Here is a 19,644-nt window from a genome sequence, read left to right as displayed (position 1 = left end):
GTGCAAGTGCTGTTTTGTGAGAAAATGGGCCAAAATTGGCTATTGCTGGGCTCATTTGATTGGACCTCAAAGCATTTTGGTGAGTAAAGAAGGCCGCTGTGGAGCCTTCTGGAATAAGGTAACTAAGGTCAGCCAAGGTTAAACTGTGATGTTTCAGATGCATTTATACAAGGTCATGCTGAGTCCTCACCTGCTGAGCAGCAACCAACAGCAGCACTGATGGTGCTACTGAGAGAGTTGGGAAAGAGAGATGAACTTTCATGTTTGGAAGTTCTTCCTGCCTTTAAAAACAGAGGCATCACTGTTTAGTATACATAGAGGCTGTGCTGAAATTGGTCTGTATTTAGTTTATTCATGTTAAACATTGAATCAATGAGATATGGCTGTGGAGAAGGTAGACAAAATCCTGGAGGGAAAGGAGGGTCTGTGAGGATTTGGAACAGGGCTCAGGAGGGTGTGAGATTGAGATGAGTGATCTTGGTGCTTGCTGTGGGGATTTCAGTTGGAAAAGTGGGAGGGATTTCCCTCCATGGATCCCTGGTCTGATAGAGAAATATATTTGAATATAGCTGGAGTCGATTTCCATTATTTGAAACATACTTTTATTTGAGAACTGTGAACAAAACCTAAGAAAAAAAACTGAGAGCATTAAGAATTAGAAGCTTATAAGAGGGAAGACCTTGGGAATGAGAGGTAAGCTGGGGTATGAGAACTGAGTTTTGGCTGAGATTGATGTGTAGGTAGAGAAGGATCATCCAAATGGTCACGCTCCATCAGGGCAGCTGTGTGTGTTGATGCTGGGATCAGGGCGGTGCTGGAGGAGGACGCCTGTGTGCCTTCTGCTGAGCAGCCACGCAGCACTGCTTGCTTACGGTGAGCTCGGTCCTGCAAGGGATGGGCTTGTGGTGAGCGCGTGTGACGCGTGGCTGTGCTGATTTCAGCCCTGCTGATGCTTCCTGCTGTTGGTGTGGGAAGATCTGACCACTTTAGCAGTGAGGAACTAAAAATATCAATGAAGATTTCTGAATTTACAATTTCTCCTTCAGCATTAGTGCTGCTTGCTACAGAAATTAATGCAGCTAATGCATCTACACTGGTAATGTTGATCAGGGTGAAAAGGCTGAAATAAATGGCTGAGTAATGGTTTGGATTTTGGCAGTTTCAGTCCCAGTATGATGACATCAGGATGGAAGCGTCAACACAGTTTGTCATTTCTTGTATGATTACAATTTCCGTGTGTAATTCTACTAATGCCTGTCTATACCTTCTTATCTGCAAGTGTAAAATGTGATGAAGGTTTCTGAATCTAAAGCTAATGATGAGGGAAATCTGGAAAAGTGTTTTAGGTGTGATCCTTCAGCATTCCCTGTGTCCTGCCAATGGCTGCGTGAGGGCAATCAGCAGGGAGCCCATTCCCTGCAGGAGCGGGCTGTGCTCTGTGGTGTGAGGCTCCAGGAAGCTCTGCAGGGTGTCAGGGTGTGACTTACTTGGGCAGTGCGCGATGTTGATGGTGATGGCAGTGAGGAGCAGGAGGAGGCAGGTGCCAGCCAGGTTAACCCATATGACTGTATCATGGCAGAACTGTGGTGTGTTCTCATGGCTTGATCCTGCAGGAAGAAAGGAGAGAGGAGAAAGGGGAAAGGGCCAGTTGCAGACATCTGCCTGCATCCTGAATTGCCTGTAGTCAGCAGAGACTTTAATTTGGGCTCTTCTGCTCAAAGCAGCACTGCTGGCAGAGCCACTGCCTCCCCGCAGCTGGGTTACCTGCATCCAGACCATGTTCTGAGCTGTTCTTGGTGACCAGGCTGCTCTGGGTGGTGGCAGTGGGTGCGATGTGTTCTGCTGTTATTGTGATTGGATGGAAAAATGGATGAATACGGTGAGATACAACAGAACAGCCTTCTCCCCCTCCTGCCAGCCGTAGATGAACATAATGGCCAGCATTGGGGGGAACCCGTATTGCCTACTTCGTCCTGTGATGCGGTGACACTCGGATGTGAGGTCTGCTTCCATTGCTGAGCTGCTCAGCCATGAAATCTGAGGGCTGTGGGCTCAGAGTTTCTTCCCAGCACCCTCAGAAATTCTGAGCTCTTTAGGTGGTTTCACGCCCTCATTTGCTGCTCTGAGAAAGATTAAGGCTTTCTCTTGTTCTCACATCCCAAAATGCCTGCAGTCAGCACAGCCTTTAATTCATGGTTGCAAGCAATTCAGCACTACTGGCAGAGTGTCTGCCTCCCTGCAGATTGTTACCTGGATCCGGGCTGTGCCAGAAGATGTCTCTCTTGGTGGCCGCGGGTATGGTGGGTGCTGCTATTGTTGTGAATGGAAAGAAGAAATAAGTGAACTCAGCAAGGTACTACTGAAGGCTTCCTCTTATCCATGACAGGACATGGCCAGCAGAAGGAAAACTACTGCAGGGTATGCTTTGAATGCTGCCCAGCCCTGGAAACAGAGGATGCAGGCATCTAATTTCTAATCAGTGGAGGAGCAGTGCCGGTGTGATGAGACGGCTTGGGAAAGAAGCAGGGCCATGGGGAGTGTGGGCGATGGGCTGGGTTGAGAAGGCACGGGCAGGGGAGCTGGGTGTAAGCGAGGTGGGTGAAGCTGTTGCTGACCTGGGAAGAAGGCGGGTTGTCCAGAGCTGAAGTGCAGCACCTGGTTGACGTTGGTGACGCAGAAATAGATCCCCTGGTCCTGTGCTGTGAAGGACTTCACCACCAGCCAAGGGGAGCTATCTCTCCATGATACCTCGAATCGGTGAGATATTCTCTTATTCTCATGAAAGATTATGTTGTATGGAGAATTACTGGAGACAATGAAGTGAAGGTTGCCGCTGTTGTCCAGGCGGAACCAAGAGCCTCCCCATGTGATTCTGGGTGTCCGGCACTCCAGCTCCAGCCGCTGTCCCTGCTGGGGGTGCTTCACATTCCTGTTGAAACTGACCACCACTGCATCCCTCTGTCCCTGGGCACCGGTGCAGCCTGTGGGCAGAAGTTGGACATGTCCCCTCAGGTGCTGGTCAAGAAGAGCTCCCAGAACCTTTGGGCAGGGCTCTTCCCTGCTGGTTTTGTGCCTGGCAGGCAGGGGGCTGTGAGGGTGAATGCAGATAGAGGGATCGGCATCCAGAATGACTGGGTGCTGTGCTGGAGTCCCTGGGGACTGTGCATTGGGAGCGCCGAGCTCTCGAGATGGTTGTTGGCCTTGAGAGCAGCCCTTCAGCTGCCTTGTGTGGGCTGCTGCCATTTCCCAGCTTCTTTGCCAGGTGGTTCCCCATTAACAACTGCCCCATGACCCCTCTCTCCCCTTCCCCATCCCCTCCAGCAACACCATTCTGAACAGGCTCTGCTCCTGCTGCGTATTGCGCTGCAGTCCCACCGCTCCCGCTTCCCTGCGCAGTCCCTGAGCAGCCCTGAATTCCATCCTTTGGGTTTGCCCCTTCTTTCCCTGTGTTTGCTGTTGCCCATTGTCTTGGACGTGGTGCATGGGGAATGCCTTCCCCCACTGTCCTCCTTCCTCCCACACAGGTGCCCCGTCAGCCCGCTTCCATACTCACAGAGCCCCAGGCTGAGCAGGAGGAGCAGTGCAGGAGAGCCGGCCATCGTCCTCGGGGCGGTGCAGCGCAGCGCGGCTGATCTTTCTCACTGAGCTTTGGAGGCAGCGTAACTTATAGGAGAGGATGTGATGTCATCAGGACCCTCTTCTGTGAAGAGCCAGGGTTCATCCTCTGTGGTAAAACAGTGAGAGACGATTTCTGCAGCTCTTCATCTGTGATCCAGAACTTGGGCATGTTTATCCCGATAGCTTTGCTTTTAATGTTGCCTCAGGGATTTTGCTGCATTGTCTTCAGTTGAGATTCACACTGACTGTGGTCCTTCTGGAAATCGAGTGCATCAACACAGGCTGATGTTTCCCACTCACTTCACATCCAGATCTGCAGAAATTAGGACAGGACTGTGGCCATGGGCATGGGCAAGATGTTGTGTTTCCTAGGAGATAATTCATTGCATTGTACTTTATTTTATTCAATTTACAGGTTAAAGAAGACCTGGGAATGTTTATCAGGATGTGTCCATCTGCTCCTTATCTCTGAGTCTATGCATTGCTGACATGTAGCTGCATTCTGCAGCTCAGCAGTTCTCTGCATTTCTTCTTCGCTGTTTCTGCAGGAGCCACTGTGTGCAAGGCAAGAGCTCTGTGCTGTGATACACATCAAGGCAGCCCCGTGTCCCAGTGGTATGGTGAGTTTATATGTTTATTAATATCCCTTTGGTTTTCTTCTTCAACCACGAGGACTTCCGCCCTCTCTAAAGAAGAGAACAACCATCCCATTTTAGCTGCTGTAACACTCCGAGGCCTGCCCACTGTCTGTAATTGACCTCTCGTACACTGCTAATAGTTTTGTCTTCCTGCAGCTTTGCACATACAGTTGCAACAGTTCTTGTATGTAGGTCTTATTTGCCTCTTCTCTTGGTATTTCCTGGCTTTCCTTCTCTATTTGGTAACGTTTGAGGTGTTATTCTATTATCTTTGCAAGAAAATCCTCTGGATGTTAAAAAGGCAGGCACTTCTGACTGATGGAAGTACTGTTGTGTGAGAAAAGGAGCTGAAACTGTCTGGGAACTGGGCTTTGTGATTTGCAGGTCCCTAACAGGTACCCAGATTTTCCCCGCCTAAACATGGAGTTGCCCTTCCTCTTGGTCCTCAAGGCTCATGGATGGAGCTGGTTTGCACACGAGACCACTCCCTGCTTTGAAGTCCTCAGGCCCTGGGCCCTGAGTCACAGATCAGAAGACAGCTTTTCATATTCAGCTTGTTATTTGCTGAGTTGTTTGTGAGTCATTGCTACAACAAAGATACCCCCATGCCCTGCATCTTCTGATGTTGCACATTGTGCCATGCCGGATGATGACGACTCTGCTGTGTCATATGGTGTGTTTTTGGGGGAATCACTCCTTTCTGCTGCCTTTAAGAATCTGTTAATGAATATATGTCTTTATGAAGAAGTGGAAGCTTATTGTCAGTGGAGAGAGAGAGTAGTATGGTGCTGTCATGCATCCCTTCCCAGCAGGGACATGCTCCATGGGCCAGTGAGTGACCCAAGCTGGCTTAGCTCTGCTGGAGACATTTCTGTGTGATCAGATGAAGCCACTGTGCTGCTGAGCCTCCACCTCTTGTCTCCTATGGGAGACATCAACTGGGGCAAAGATTGCACGTTGCTGGGTTCTGTGTTCATATATCTTTGCAAAAAGCTGTCTATTGTTTCTATTGTAATAGAATAATACATATGTTACAGTTAAACAATATGTTTATTGTAATACATTAGAACTACGATCCCAGTTGTAAATATTCTATTATGAAACGCTTCAGACCGAAGGAGAACCTCCAGGAACAGCTCTAATTTAAAACCTTCAGCTATGGAGGCAATTTAGAGCAGCAGCATGGATGAATTTTCTCTATGCCTGCTGAGGAGATTTCAGTTGCCAGTACAGAAATGAGTCCGACACTAATTTCTTCCAGCATCATTTGGTGTGGTTTTAATTGTGGAATTTTGCTTTGTTCAATACTAGTGGGATAGCACGTTGTGTTATGAGTCTCTCTGCCTCCTATACCATTAATGAATTATACCAAATTCCACAGTGAGAGACAGAAGTTAGATTCATCTTGTAGGGAAGAGTTTGGAATTGAGACGCTGAGGCATCAGAACTGGGTATTGATCTGCTGTGTTTATTGGTCATGTGGTGGAAGGCTGAGCTGTGCAGCACAGCGGTGCCTTTCCCAGCGTGGCACGGAGCTGCTGGGCTTGTTGTGGTCAGCACTGTGCCCCGCGGTCTGGCTGTGTGACAGCAGTGTGGGGCAGGAGCACATGTCAGGCGGCGGGAGGTGTGCAGTGCTGGTGGGCAGCAGAGGAGGAGCAGCCAAATGGCCGCGCTCCATCAGGGCAGCTGTGTGTGTTGCTGCTGGGATCAGGGCGGTGCTGGAGGAGGACGCCTGTGTGCCTTCTGCTGAGCAGCCACGCAGCACTGCTTGCTTACGGTGAGCTCGGTCCTGCAAGTGACAAGGGAGGGTGAGATGTGGTTGGTTTTGATCATCCATCTACTTTGTGCATGTAGAACATTTGATCTCTTGGGTGAGGAAGAGCTGAGAGTTGACTGAAAGTTTCAGAATTTTCTCTCCAATGTTAAGCATTTCTTCTACTATAGGGGGAAAAGAGAAATGTTGGCTCTCAAACATACATTCACTGCACTGGCTGTATTCTCAGGGTTAGTTAAAGGTTTCAGACATGAAATTGTGCCAGAACCTTTTGCCTTCCCTGACATGTAGCCTGACTGCTTTCATCATAGCAGCCTCCAAATATGTGTAATTCAGGAGGTGGGCTATAGCTGAATCTGCTGTTGAGAGTGTTGGCATTTGGCTTTGTGGAAAACATTCTTATGCATGTTTCTCCTGTTATGTCACAGTGCTTTTGGTTCTGGTATTTCCAAAGCTGAAACACAGATTTCAGGATGGCAGAGGTAATGCAGTCTGGTAGAATAACATTCCTGTGTTATCAACTGCCGTCTGACAGTGCAGAACATGATAAATATTCTGAAAGCTGAGCTAGAGTTGAGGAAAATTAGGCATAGGATTTTGAGAACGGTCCTTCTGACATCCCTGTATCCTGTACACGCAATGGCTGAATGAAGACAATCAGCAGAGAGCCCATTCCCCTGGAGGAGCGGGCTGTGCTCTGTGGTGTGAGGCTCCAGGAAGCTCTGCAGGATGTCGGGGTGCGACTGAGACACAGGAGATTTAGATTGGATCGTAGGAAGAAGTTTTTCACCCAGAGGGTGGTGACACACTGGAGCAGGTTGCCCAAGGAGGCTGTGGATGCCCCATCCCTGGAGGCATTCAAGGCCAGGCTGGATGTGGCTCTGGGCAGCCTGGTCAGCTGGTTGGCAACCCTGCATGTAGCAGGCGGGTTGAAACTTGATGATCATTGTGGCACTTTTCATCCCACGCCATTCTACGATTCTGCCATTGTATGACTTACTTTGGTGGTGCATAATGGTGATGGCGATTACAGTGAGGAGCAGGAGGCAGGTGCCAGCCACTCGAACCCAGAGGAAAACATCACAGGAGGAGCTCAGCTTGTTCTCATTGCTTGTTCCTGCAGGAAGAAAGGAAATTTTTGTTATTTTATTATTTAATTTAATTTTATTTTATTTTATTTTTATTTATATTTTTACTTTTTATTTTAAGGTTGGAAAAGACCTAAGGGATCAACATGTCCAACCGTTCACCTATTAGAAATAGCTCCCACTAAGCCATGTCCCTCAACACAACATCCAGTCATTCCCTGAACACCCCAAGAGTTGGTGACTCCACCACCTCCCTGGGCAGTCCATTCCAGTGCCTCACCACTCTTTCTGAGAAGTAATACTTCCTAATGTCCAGCCTGAATCTCCCCTGCTGTAGCTTGCAACCATTCCCTCTGTTCCTATCACTAATGACACGAGAGAAGAGGCCTCACTACAACCTCTTTTTCCAGGATGTTATAGAAAGCAATAAGGTCTCCCCTGAGCCTTCTCTTCTCCAGGCTGAACATGCCCAGCTCCTTCAGGAGAGAGAGAGGAAAGGGGAGAGGGCCAGTTGCGGACATCTGCCTGCATCCTGAAATGCCTGTAGTCAGCAGAGACTTTAATTTGGGCTCTTCTGCTCAAAGCAGCACTGCTGGCAGAGCCCCTGCCTCCCCACAGCTGGGTTACCTGCATCCAGACCATGTTGTGAGCTGTTCTTGGTGACCAGGCTGCTCTGGGTGGTGGCTGTGGTTGTGGTGGGTGCTGCTGTTGTTGTGACTGGAATGAAGGAATAAGAGCATACAGAGAGGTATGACAGGAGAGCTTCCCCCTGCCTGTGCCAGGACACGACCAGCAGAGAAAGAACATTTATAGGATATGTTGGAACTGTGATGCTTTCATATGCTTTACAGCACTGGAATCGAGGGAATTGGGCTCCTAATTTGTTATCTGTCCCCTCAGTTTGTGTGAGCTCTTTGTTATCTCTGTTATAAAACATGTCCTTAGAGTCAAGGGGATTTCTGAGTTTCTTTTTGAGGTGCTTTCAGCATATGATGTCTACTGGGACTTAATGGGCCAGATGCATTTTGTGTGGAGGTGGTATCTTTATGGCCTTTTAACTCTCATGACTCAGAGATACTGAGGGGGTGGGGAAGTGGCTCTGGGCTGTGCGACCACCTCTGTGTTTGGGCAGGGCCAGTACCATGAGCAACATCTCTGGGCGGGGAGGCTGTATGAGGAGGAGCAGTGCCTGTGTGATGAGACGGCTTGGGAAAGAAGCAGGGCCATGGGGAGTGTGGGCGATGGGCCGGGTTGAGAAGGCACGGGCAGGGGAGCTGGGTGTAAGTGAGGTGGGTGAAGCTGTTGCTGACCTGGGAAGAAGGCGGGTTGTCCAGAGCTGAAGTGCAGCACCTGGTTGACGTTGGTGACGCAGAAATATGTTCCCTGGTCCTGTGCCGAGAAGGACTTCACCACCAGCCGAAAGGAGTTTCCTCTCCAGAATGCCTCAAAATTTGTTGATGTTTTCTTACCCTCTTGCACTGTGTTGGAATAAGATTGGGTACTGGAGACAATGAAGTGAAGTTTCTGACTCTTGTCCAGTCGGATCCAGAAGGTGGGATTGTTTCTCTCACAATGCAGGCAATCCAGCTCCATCCGCTGCCCCTGCTGGGGATGCTTCATATTCCTATCAAGGAACCTGGCCTCCATCGTGTTCGTGTGTCCCTGGGCGATGGTGAAGCCTGTGGGCAGAAGTTGGCCATGTCCGCTCAGGTGCTGCTCAGGAAGACTTCCTGGGGCGTTTGTGCAGGGCTCTACCCTTCTGGTGCAGTGCATGGCAGGAGATGGGCTGTGAGGGTGAATGCGGAGGGATGGTCTCCAGCAGCACCATTCTTAACAGGCTCTGCTCCTGCTGCGTATCGCGCTGCAGTCCCACCGCTCCCTCTTCCCTGACCTGTCCCTGAGCAGCCCTGAATTCCATCCTTTGGGTTTGCCCCTTCTTTCCCTGTGTTTGCTGTTGCCCATTGTCTTTGACGTGGTGCATGGGGAATGCCTTCCCGCACTGTCCTCCTTCCTCCCACACAGGTGCCCCGTCAGCCCGCTTCCATACTCACAGAGCCCCAGGCTGAGCAGGAGGAGCAGTGCAGGAGAGCCGGCCATCGTCCTCGGGGCGGTGCAGCGCAGCGCGGCTGATCTTTCTCACTGAGCTTTGGAGGCAGCGTAACTTATAGGAGAGGATGTGATGTCATCAGGACCCTCTTCTGTGAAAAGACAGGGTTCATCCTTTGTGGTGAAACAGTGAGAGACGATTTCTGCAGCTCTTTGTCTGTGATCCTGAACTCGGGCACTTTTATCCCAATAGCGTTGCTTTTAATTTTGCCTCAAGGATTTTGCTGCAGTGTCTTCAGTTGAGATTCACACTGACAGTGGTCCATCTAGAAATCAAATCAGCCACCACAATCTGCTGTTTCTCCGCCATTTCTGGCACTCCCATCATGTCCACGTTTGCCAGTAACAAGGATAAGTCCTGTTCCATTGTCATAGGTTGCATGTTGTGTTTTATGCAGGAGTTATTATGTTTTCTTCTGTTTTCGGATTGATCCATGTGCACTTCTCATCTCTGGGTCCATGCATTGCTGACATGTAGCTGAGTGCTCCAGCTCAGCTGCTCTCTTTATCCTTTCTGTGCAGAAGTCGCTGTGTGCAGGGCAGGAGGTCTGTGATGTGGCAGCCATCTCTGCAGCCCCACGTCTCAGACTCACACATGGTTATTCTTTTCTTAATATAAATTGTTGTGTTTTTGTTCTACAACTACAGGGACTTCCGCCCTGCCAAAAAACACCCTGCTATGCCTCAGCACTGAGGGCCCTTGCTGCTGCCTCCAGGTGACCACTCACACGTTTGTAAGTGCTGGGCTTCCTGCAGCTTTGCACATGCAGTAGCGACAGTTTCCCTGTGCTGGTGTTATTTGTGTCTTCTGTTGTTATTTCCTGGCTCTGCTGTTATTTGTGCTGTGTTGCTGTATTCCTGTTTTGCAAATGTGCCCCCTGTTCCTGGATGCCAGAAACCAGGTAATGCTGTGTGGTGTAAGTGCTGTTTTGTGAGAAAATGGGCCAAAATTGGCTATTGCTGGGCTCATTTGATTGGACCTCAAAGCATTTTGGTGAGTAAAGAAGGCCTCTGTGGAGCCTTCTGGAATGGGGTAACGAAGGTCAGCCAAGGTTAAACTGTGATGTTTCAGATGCATTTATACAAGGTCATGCTGAGTCCTCACCTGCTGAGCAGCAACCATCAGCAGCACTGATGGTGCTACTGAGAGTTGGGAAGGAGAGATGAGCTCTCAGGTTTGGAAGTTCTTCCTGCCTTTAAAAACAGAGGCATCATAGTATAATGTATGCAGGGGGTATGTTGAAATTGTTCTGTATTTAGTTTATTCATGTTAAACATTGGATCAATGAGATATGTCTGTGGAGAATATAGACAAAGTCCTGGAGGGAAGGGAGGGTCTGTGAGGATTTGGAACAGGGCTCAGGAGGGTGTGAGATTGAGATGAGTGATCTTGGTGCTTGCTGTGGGGATTTCAGCTGGAAAAGTGGGAGGGATTTCCCTCCATGGATCCCTGGACAGAAAGAGAAATATATTTGAATATAGCTGGGGTTGATTTATTTTATTTGAAACATTCTTTTATTTGAGAATTGTGAAGAAAACCTAAGAAAAAAAACTGAGAGCATTAAGAATGTGAAACATTTAACAGGGAAGACCTTGGGAATGAGAAGTAGGCTGGGGTATGAGAGCTGAGTTTTGGGTGTGATTGATGTGTAGGCAGAGTAGGATCATCCCAATGGCCGCGCTCCATCAGGGCAGCTGTGTGTGTTGCTGCTGGGATCAGGGCGGTGCTGGAGGAGGACGCCTGTGTGCCTTCTGCTGAGCAGCCACGCAGCACTGCTTGCTTACGGTGAGCTCGGTCCTGCAAGGGATGGGCTTGTGGTGAGCGCGTGTGACGCGTGGCTGTGCTGATTTCAGCCCTGCTGATGCTTCCTGCTGTTGGTGTGGGAAGATCTGACCACTTTAGCAAGGAGGAATTAAAAATATCGATGAAGATTTCTGAATTTCCAATTTCTCCTTCAGCATTAGTGCTGCTTGCTGCAGAAATTAATGCAGCTAATGCATCTTCACTGGTAATGTTGATCAGGGTGAAAAGGCTGAAATAAATGGCTGAGTAATCATTTGGAATTTGGCAGTTTCAGTCCCAGTATGATGACATCGGGATGGAAGCGTCAACACAGTTTGTCATTTCTTGTATGATTCCAATTTCCGTGTGTAATTCTAATAATGCCTGTCTATACCTTCTTATCTGCAAGTGTAAAATGTGATGAAGGTTTCTGAATCTAAAGCTAATGATGAGGGAAATCTGTAAAAGTGTTTTAGGTGTGATCCTTCAGCATTCCCTGTGTCCTGCCAATGGCTGCGTGAGGGCAATCAGCAGGGAGCCCATTCCCTGCAGGAGCGGGCTGTGCTCTGTGGTGTGAGGCTCCAGGAAGCTCTGCAGGGTGTCAGGGTGTGACTTACTTGGGCAGTGCGCGATGTTGATGGTGATGGCAGTGAGGAGCAGGAGGAGGCAGGTGCCAGCCAGGTTAACCCATATGACTGTATCATGGCAGAACTGTGGTGTGTTCTCATGGCTTGATCCTGCAGGAAGAAAGGAGAGAGAGGAAAGGGGAAAGGGCCAGTTGCAGACATCTGCCTGCATCCAGAAATGCCTGTAGTCAGCAGAGACTTTAATTTGGGCTCTTCTGCTCAAAGCAGCACTGCTGGCAGAGCCCCTGCCTCCCCACAGCTGGGTTACCTGCATCCAGACCATGTTGTGAGCTGTTCTTGGTGACCAGGCTGCTCTGTTTGGTGGCTGTGGTTGTGGTGGGTGCTGCTGTTGTTTCTACTGGAAAGAAGAAAGAAGCGCATACAGAGAGGTATGACAGAAGAACTTCCTCCTGTCTGTGCCAGGAAACAACCATCAGTGAACGAACATTTATAGGATCTGTTGGAACTGTGATGTTTTCATATGCTGCACAGCCCTGGAACCAAGGGAACTGGGCTCCTAATTTCTCATCTGTCCCCCCAGTTTGTGTGAGCTCTTTGTTATCTCTGTTATAAAACATGTCCTGAGAGTCAAGGGGGTATCTGAGATTCTTTTTGAGGTGCTTTCAGTGTATGATGTCTATTGGGACTTAATGGGCCAGATGCATTTTGTGTGGAGGTGATATCTTTGAGGCCTTTTAACTCTCATCCCTCAGAGATACTGATGGGATGGGGAAGTGGCTCTGGGCTGTGCGACCATCTCTGTGTTTGGGCAGGGACGGGACCATGAATAGTGCTGTTGGGCAGGGAGGCTGTATGAGGAGGAGCAGTGCCTGTGTGATGAGACGGCTTGGGAAAGAAGCAGGGCCATGGGGAGTGTGGGCGATGGGCCGGGTTGAGAAGGCACGGGCAGGGGAGCTGGGTGTAAGCGAGGTGGGTGAAGCTGTTGCTGACCTGGCAAGAAGGCGGGTTGTCCAGAGCTGAAGTGCAGCACCTGGTTGATGAAGTTGATGCAGAAATAGGTCCCCTCATCCTCTGCCTGGAAGGACTTCACCACCAGCCTGCAATTGTTGCTTCTCCATGATGCCTCAAAGCGCTTGGATGTTCTCTGATTCGCATGGAAGGTGGTAAAGTCCCAGCCATAACTGGAGAGAATGAAGTGAAGGTTTCCACTCTTGTCCAGGCGGATCCAGAAGATACCTTCATGACTGTTGTAATGCAGGCAATCCAGCTCCAGCCGCTGTCCCTGCTGGGGGTGCTTCATATTCCTGTTGAGGATCCTGACCACCATGCTGTTCTCTCCATAAGCGACGGTGCAGCCTGTGGGCAGAAGTCGGCCATGCCCCCTCAGGTGCTGCTCAGGAAGAGCTCCTGGGGCCTTTGGGCAGGGCTCTTCCCTGCTGGTTTTGTGCGTGGCAGGCAGGCAGGTGGGCTGTGAGGGTGAATGCAGATAGAGGGATCGGCATCCAGCATGCTTGTGTGCTGTGCTGGAGTCCCTGGGGACTGAGCGTTGAGAGCGCAGGGCTCTCAAGATGGATGCCGGCCTTGAGAGCAGCCCTTCAGCTGCCTTGTGTGGGCTGCTGCCATTTCCCAGCTTCTTTGCCAGGTGTTTCCCCACCAACAACGGCCCCATGCTCCCTCTCCCCTTCCCCATCCCCTCCAGCAACACCATTCTGAACAGGCTCTGTTCCTGCTGCGTATTGCGCTGCAGTCCCACCGCTCCCGCTTCCCTGCACCGTCCCTGAGCAGCCCTGAATTCCATCCTTTGGGTTTGACCCTTCTTTCCCTGTGTTTGCTGTTGCCCATTGTCTTGGACGTGGTGCATGGGGAATGCCTTCCCCCACTGTCCTCCTTCCTCCCACACAGGTCAGCCCGCTTCCATACTCACAGAGCCCCAGGCTGAGCAGGAGGAGCAGTGCAGGAGAGCCGGCCATCGTCCTCGGGGCGGTGCAGCGCAGCGCGGCTGATCTTTCTCACTGAGCTTTGGAGGCAGCGTAACTTATAGGAGAGGATGTGATGTCATCAGGACCCTCTTCTGTGAAGAGCCAGGGTTCATCCTCTGTGGTGGAACAGTGTGAGAAAAGCTTTCTGAAGAACTTCAGTTGTGACCCAAATCTTGGTTTGGTTTATTGTTATAGCATTGTTTTAAATGGTGCCTCAGGGATTTTGCTTTAGTGTCTTCAGTTTCCATTCACACTGACAGTGGTCCATCTAGAAATCAAATCAGCCACCACAATCTGCTGTTTCTCCACCATTTCTGGCACTCCCATCATGTCCACATTTGCCAGTAACAAGGATAAATCCTGTTCCATTGTCATAGGCTGCATGTTGTGTTTGATGCAGGAGATATTATGTTTTCTTCTGTTTTCAGATTGATCCATGTGCACTTCTCATCTCTGGGTCCATGCATTGCTGACATGTAGCTGAGTGCTCCAGCTCAGCTGCTCTCTTTATCCTTTCTGTGCAGAAGTCGCTGTGTGCAGGGCAGGAGGTCTGTGATGTGGCAGCCATCTCTGCAGCCCCACGTCCCAGACTCACACATGGTTATTCTTTTCTTAATATAAATTGTTGTGTTTTTGTTCTACAACCACAGGGACTTCCGCCCTGCCAAAAAACACCCTGCTATGCCTCAGCACTGAGGGCCCTTGCCGCTGCCTCCAGGTGACCACTCACACGTTGGTAAGTGCTGGGCTTCCTGCAGCTTTGCACATGCAGTAGCGACAGTTTCCCTGTGCTGGTGTTATTTGTGTCTTCTGTTGTTATTTCCTGGCTCTGCTGTTATTTGTGCTGTGTTGCTGCATTCCTGTTTTGCAAATGTGTCCCCTGTTCCTGGATGCCAGAAACCAGGAAATGCTGTGTAGTGCAAGGGCTGTTTTGTGAGAAAATGGGCCAAAATTGGCTATTGCTGGGCTCATTTGATTGGGCCTCAAAGCATTTTGGTGAGTAAGGAAAGGCACTGTGAAGCCTTCTGGAACAGGGTAATTAAGGTCAGCCAAGGTTAAACTGTGATGTTTCAGATGCATTTATACAAGGTCATGCTGAGTCCTCACCTGCTGAGCAGCAACCATCAGCAGCACTGATGGTGCTACTGAGAGAGTTCGTTTAAGACTGATGAGCTCGCAGGTTTGGAAGTTCTTCCTGCCTCTAAAAACAGAGGCATCATAGTATAATGTATGCAGGGGCTATGTTGAATTTGGTCTGTATTTAGTTTATTCATGTTAAACAATATTCAATGAGATATGGCTGTGGAGAATATAGACAAAGTTTTGGAGGGGAGGGAGGGTCTATGAGGATTTGGAACAGGGCTCAGGTGGATGTGAGATTGAGATGAGTGATCTTGGTGCTTGCTGTGGGGATTCCAGTTGGAAAAGTGGGAGGGATTTCCCACGATGCATCCCTGGTCTGATAGAGAAATATATTTGAATATAGCTGGAGTTGATTTCTTTTATTTGAAACATTCCTTTATTTGAGAATTGTGAAGAAAACCTATGAATACACTGAGAGCATTAAGAATTTGAAACATGTAACAGGGAAGACCTTGGGAATGAGAGGTAGGCTGGGGTATGAGAGCTGAGCTTTGGGTGTGATTGATGTGTAGGTAGAGAAGGATCATCCAAATGGCCGCGCTCCATCAGGGCAGCTGTGTGTGTTGCTGCTGGGATCAGGGCGGTGCTGGAGGAGGACGCCTGTGTGCCTTCTGCTGAGCAGCCACGCAGCACTGCTTGCTTACGGTGAGCTCGGTCCTGCAAGGGATGGGCTTTTGGTGAGCGCGTGTGACGCGTGGCTGTGCTGATTTCAGCCCTGCTGATGCTTCCTGCTGTTGGTGTGGGAAGATCTGACCACTTGAGCAAGGAGGAACTAAAAATATCAATGAAGATTTCTGAATTTACAATTTCCCCTTCAGCATTAGTGCTGCTTGCTCCAGAAATTAATGAAACTAATGCATCTTCACTGGTAATGTTGATCAGGGTGAAAAGGCTGAAATAAATGGCTGAGTAATCATTTGGATTTTGGCAGTTTCAGTCCCAGTATGATGACATCAGGATGGAAGCGTCAACACAGTTTGTCATTTCTTGTATGATTACAATTTCTGTGTGCAATTCTACTAATGCCTGTCTATTCCTTCTTATCTGCAAGTGTAAAATATGATGAAGGTTTCTGAATCTAAAGCTAATGATGCGGGAAATCTGGAAAAGTGTTTTAGGTGTGATCCTTCAGCATTCCCTGTGTCCTGCCAATGGCTGCGTGAGGGCAATCAGCAGGGAGCCCATTCCCTGCAGGAGCGGGCTGTGCTCTGTGGTGTGAGGCTCCAGGAAGCTCTGCAGGGTGTCAGGGTGTGACTTACTTGGGCAGTGCGCGATGTTGATGGTGATGGCAGTGAGGAGCAGGAGGAGGCAGGTGCCAGCCAGGTTAACCCATATGACTGTATCATGGCAGAACTGTGGTGTGTTCTCATGGCTTGATCCTGCAGGAAGAAAGGAGAGAGAGGAAAGGGGAAAGGCCCAGTTGCAGACATCTGCCTGCATCCAGAATTGCCTGTAGTCAGCAGAGATTTAATTTGGGCTCTTCTGCTCAAAGCAGCACTGCTGGCAGAGCCCCTGCCTCCCCACAGCTGGGTTACCTGCATCCAGACCATGTTCTGAGCTGTTCCTCATGGTGACTGGGATGCTCTGGGTGGTGGCAGTGGGTGCGATGTGTCCTGCTGTTGTTGTGAGTGGATGGAAAAATGGATGAATACGGTGAGAGACAACAGAACAGCCTTCTCCCCCTCCTGCCAGCCGTAGATCAACATAATGGCCAGCATTCTGGGGAACCCGTATTGCCTACTTCGTCCTGTGATGCGGTGACACTCTGATGTGAGGTCTGCTTCCATTGCTGAGCTGCTCAGCCATGAAATCTGAGGGCTGTGGGCTCAGAGTTTCTTCCCAGCACCCTCAGAAATTCTGAGCTCTTTAGGTGGTTTCACGCCCTCATTTGCTGCTCTGAGAAAGATTAAGGCTTTCTCTTGTCCTCACGTCCCCAAATGCCTGCAGTCAGCACAGCCTTTAATTCACGCTTTTGCAAGCAATTCAGCACTGCTGGCAGAGTGTCTGCCTCCCTGCAGATTGTTACCTGGATCCGGGCTGTGCCAGAAGATGTCTTTCTTGGTGACCTGACTGCACTGGGTGGTGGCAGCGGGTATGGTGGGTGCTGCTGTTGTTGTGACTGGAAAGAAGAAATAAGCAAACTCAGCAAGGTACAGCTGAAGAGCTTCCTCCTATCCCTCAGAGGTGCCGCTGAGCTGTGTGACCACCTCTGTGTTTGGGCAGGGCAGGTACCATGAGTGGAGCTGCTGGGCAGGGAGGCTGTATATAGAGGAGCAGTGCCTGTGTGATGAGACGGCTTGGGAAAGAAGCAGGGCCATGGGGAGTGTGGGCGATGGGCCGGGTTGAGAAGGCACGGGCAGGGGAGCTGGGTGTAAGCGAGGTGGGTGAAGCTGTTGCTGACCTGGGAAGAAGGCGGGTTGTCCAGAGCTGAAGTGCAGCACCTGGTTGATGAAGTTGACGCAGAAATATGTTCCCTGGTCCTGTGCCGTGAAGGACTTCACCACCAGCCGAGGGGAGTTTCTTCTCCAGATAGCCTCAAAATTTGTAGATGTTTTCTCACCCTCTTGCACTGTGTTTGAATAAGATTGGGTACTGGAGACAATGAAGTGAAGTTTCTGACTCATGTCCAGGTGGATCCAGAAGATGGGTCTGTTTCTCTCGTAATGCAGGCACTCCAGCTCCACACGCTGTCCCTGCTGGGGGTGCTTCATATTCCTATCAAAGAACCTGGCCTCCATCGTGTTTGTGTGTCCCTGGGCGATGGTGCAGCCTGTGGGCAGAAGTCGGCCATGTCCCCTCAGATGCTGCTCAGGAAGAGCTCCCAGGGCCTTTGGGCAGGGCTCTACCCTGCTGGTTTAGTGCATGGCAGGCAGGCAGGTGGGCTGTGAGGGTGAATGCAGATAGAGGGATCGGCATCCAGCATGCTTGTGTGCTGTGCTGGAGTCCCTGGGGACTGAGCGTTGAGAGCGCCAGGCTCTCGAGATGGATGCTGGCCTTGAGAGCAGCCCTTCAGCTGCCTTGCGTGGGCTGCTGCCATTTCCCAGCTTCTCTGACAGATGATTTTCCACCAACAACTGCCCCGTTCCCCCTCTCTCCCCTTCCCCATCCCCTCCAGCAACACCATTCTGAACAGGCTCTGTTCCTGCTACGTATTGCGCTGCAGTCCCACCACTCCCGCTTCCCTGAGCAGTCCCTGAGCAGCCCTGAATTCCATCCTTTGGGTTTGCCCCTTCTTTCCCTGTGTTTGCTGTTGCCCATTTTCTTGGACGTGGTGCATGGGGAATGCCTTCCCGCACTGTCCTTCCTCCCACACAGGTGCCCCGTCAGCCCGCTTCCATACTCACAGAGCCCCAGGCTGAGCAGGAGGAGCAGTGCAGGAGAGCCGGCCATCGTCCTCGGGGCGGTGCAGCGCAGCGCGGCTGATCTTTCTCACTGAGCTTTGGAGGCAGCGTAACTTATAGGAGAGGATGTGATGTCATCAGGACCCTCTTCTGTGTGCAGTCCGTGTTCAGCCTCTGAGGTGAAACAGTGAGAAATTATTTCTGCAGCTCTTCATCTGTGATCCAGAACTTGGGCTTGTTTATTGTGTTAGCTTTGTTAATGTTGCCTCAGGGACTTTGCTGCAGTGTCTTCAGTTGAGAATCACACTGACAGTGATCCATCTTGGAGTCTGATCTGTTGCTACCTGCTGCTGTCTCCCAGATTAGTTGGGCACTCACATCATGATCTGATCTACAGAAAACCATGCCATGTCCCCTTCAGTAGCCATGGAGTGCAAATTGTATTTTATGTTGAAGATTTTATTTGATTTCATTCCATGTAGAGGCTGGTCCATCTGCATTTTTCATCTCTGAGTCCACATGTTGTGGAGACATAGCTGAGTTCTGTATCTTAGTTGTTCTCTGCAGCTGTACTTGTTATTTTCTGTGCTGATGGTGCTGTGTTGAAGGCAGGAGGGCTGTGGTGTGACATCCATCAATAAAGCCTTATGCTCCAGGGCCATGCAGAGTTTTTTTTGGCATTTATTTTTTTACATCTTGAGACTTTCTTCTCCTACCGCAAGAACTTCCACCCTGCCAAATATCCCCTTTGTGCTTCATCATTCAAGGTCCTTGCTGCTGCCTCCAGGTGACCGCTCTCACGCTGGTGGTGGTTTGGACTTCCTGCAGCTTTGTACATGACTGTTTCAGTAGCTGTTTGTTTCCTCTTTTGGTATTTCCTGGGGTTATCCTGTATGTTTGGTTATTTTGACTTGTATTTCACTTCTGAGGTGTTTTTCAGTGACTCTGTTTGTGTGCAACATTTTGGTTCCCTGGGCTGCACTGAGTGATGAGGAGCAGTGTTAGGCACGAGCACAGGTGACTGCAGTTGTCACTGCTGAAATGCTCCTCCCAGCACCTCGCATTGCCCACATCCACTGTTTGGTTTCCAGAAACACCCAACAAACATCAGTGAATATCAGTGGGTGCCATTTGTTCTGCACGGAGGATTTCAGTGCTCATTTCCATGTCAGACGCTGTTTTGTCAGACTGCCCCTCTGCTGCCATCTGTCACGTGGCAACCCAACGTGGTGGAAAACTGGTGGGAAGTTCTGCTTCTACTGCCATACCCCCACCTTCTGCCTCTGACATCATGAGCCAACTGGATAAAACAGGAGGTGTTACTTTCAGAGCAGTCCATTCAAAATAGGCTGCATTCTTAACACGTGGGTAAGAAATCAATTTGATTCTCAAGGCACACCTTGTGTGTAGCACAGCCGTTGGGCTATGAGTGATGGCTGCACAGCTGAAGCAGAGCTTCCGCCATGATGGCGGGGATCAGCTGTGGGAGGGCTGGGCCTTGGAGTGTGTGGGCTGCGGGTTGTGCATGCCTGTATGGCTGCTGTGCCAGCGTGCCTGTTGTTCTGGGAGCAAGAAAAGTGGCACTGC

At 50.0% G+C, this 19,644-nt stretch overlaps 3 protein-coding genes across 3 annotated transcripts; all 3 read right to left on the bottom strand.

The window, feature by feature from the left end:
- Window positions 1–1,356: 1,356 nt before the first annotated feature.
- Window positions 1,357–3,599, bottom strand: LOC140251058 (T-cell surface glycoprotein CD8 alpha chain-like). The gene is made up of 4 exons (XM_072334294.1): window positions 3,554–3,599; window positions 2,616–2,981; window positions 1,765–1,842; window positions 1,357–1,607 (listed from the first exon to the last, which is right to left on the bottom strand). The coding sequence occupies exons 1-4, from the start codon at window positions 3,597–3,599 to the stop codon at window positions 1,357–1,359; spliced, it is 741 nt and encodes a 246-aa protein (XP_072190395.1).
- A 7,894-nt stretch (window positions 3,600–11,493) lies between these two features.
- LOC140251057 (T-cell surface glycoprotein CD8 alpha chain-like) lies at window positions 11,494–13,564 on the bottom strand. The gene is made up of 4 exons (XM_072334293.1): window positions 13,519–13,564; window positions 12,585–12,950; window positions 11,902–11,991; window positions 11,494–11,744 (listed from the first exon to the last, which is right to left on the bottom strand). The coding sequence occupies exons 1-4, from the start codon at window positions 13,562–13,564 to the stop codon at window positions 11,494–11,496; spliced, it is 753 nt and encodes a 250-aa protein (XP_072190394.1).
- Window positions 13,565–15,844: 2,280 nt separating this feature from the next.
- Window positions 15,845–18,106, bottom strand: LOC140251056 (T-cell surface glycoprotein CD8 alpha chain-like). Its single transcript, XM_072334292.1, has 5 exons — window positions 18,061–18,106; window positions 17,118–17,486; window positions 16,743–16,835; window positions 16,252–16,332; window positions 15,845–16,095 (listed from the first exon to the last, which is right to left on the bottom strand). Exons 1-5 carry the CDS (start codon window positions 18,104–18,106, stop codon window positions 15,845–15,847), a joined length of 840 nt encoding a protein of 279 aa, XP_072190393.1.
- Window positions 18,107–19,644: the final 1,538 nt, after the last annotated feature.

The sequence above is a fragment of the Excalfactoria chinensis genome, chromosome 4 (genome assembly GCF_039878825.1).
Source record: "Excalfactoria chinensis isolate bCotChi1 chromosome 4, bCotChi1.hap2, whole genome shotgun sequence".
Classification (NCBI taxonomy): Eukaryota; Metazoa; Chordata; class Aves; order Galliformes; family Phasianidae; genus Excalfactoria; species Excalfactoria chinensis.
The sequence above is the reverse complement of the archived record's forward strand: the minus strand, read 5'-3'. Positions and strand labels throughout refer to the sequence as shown.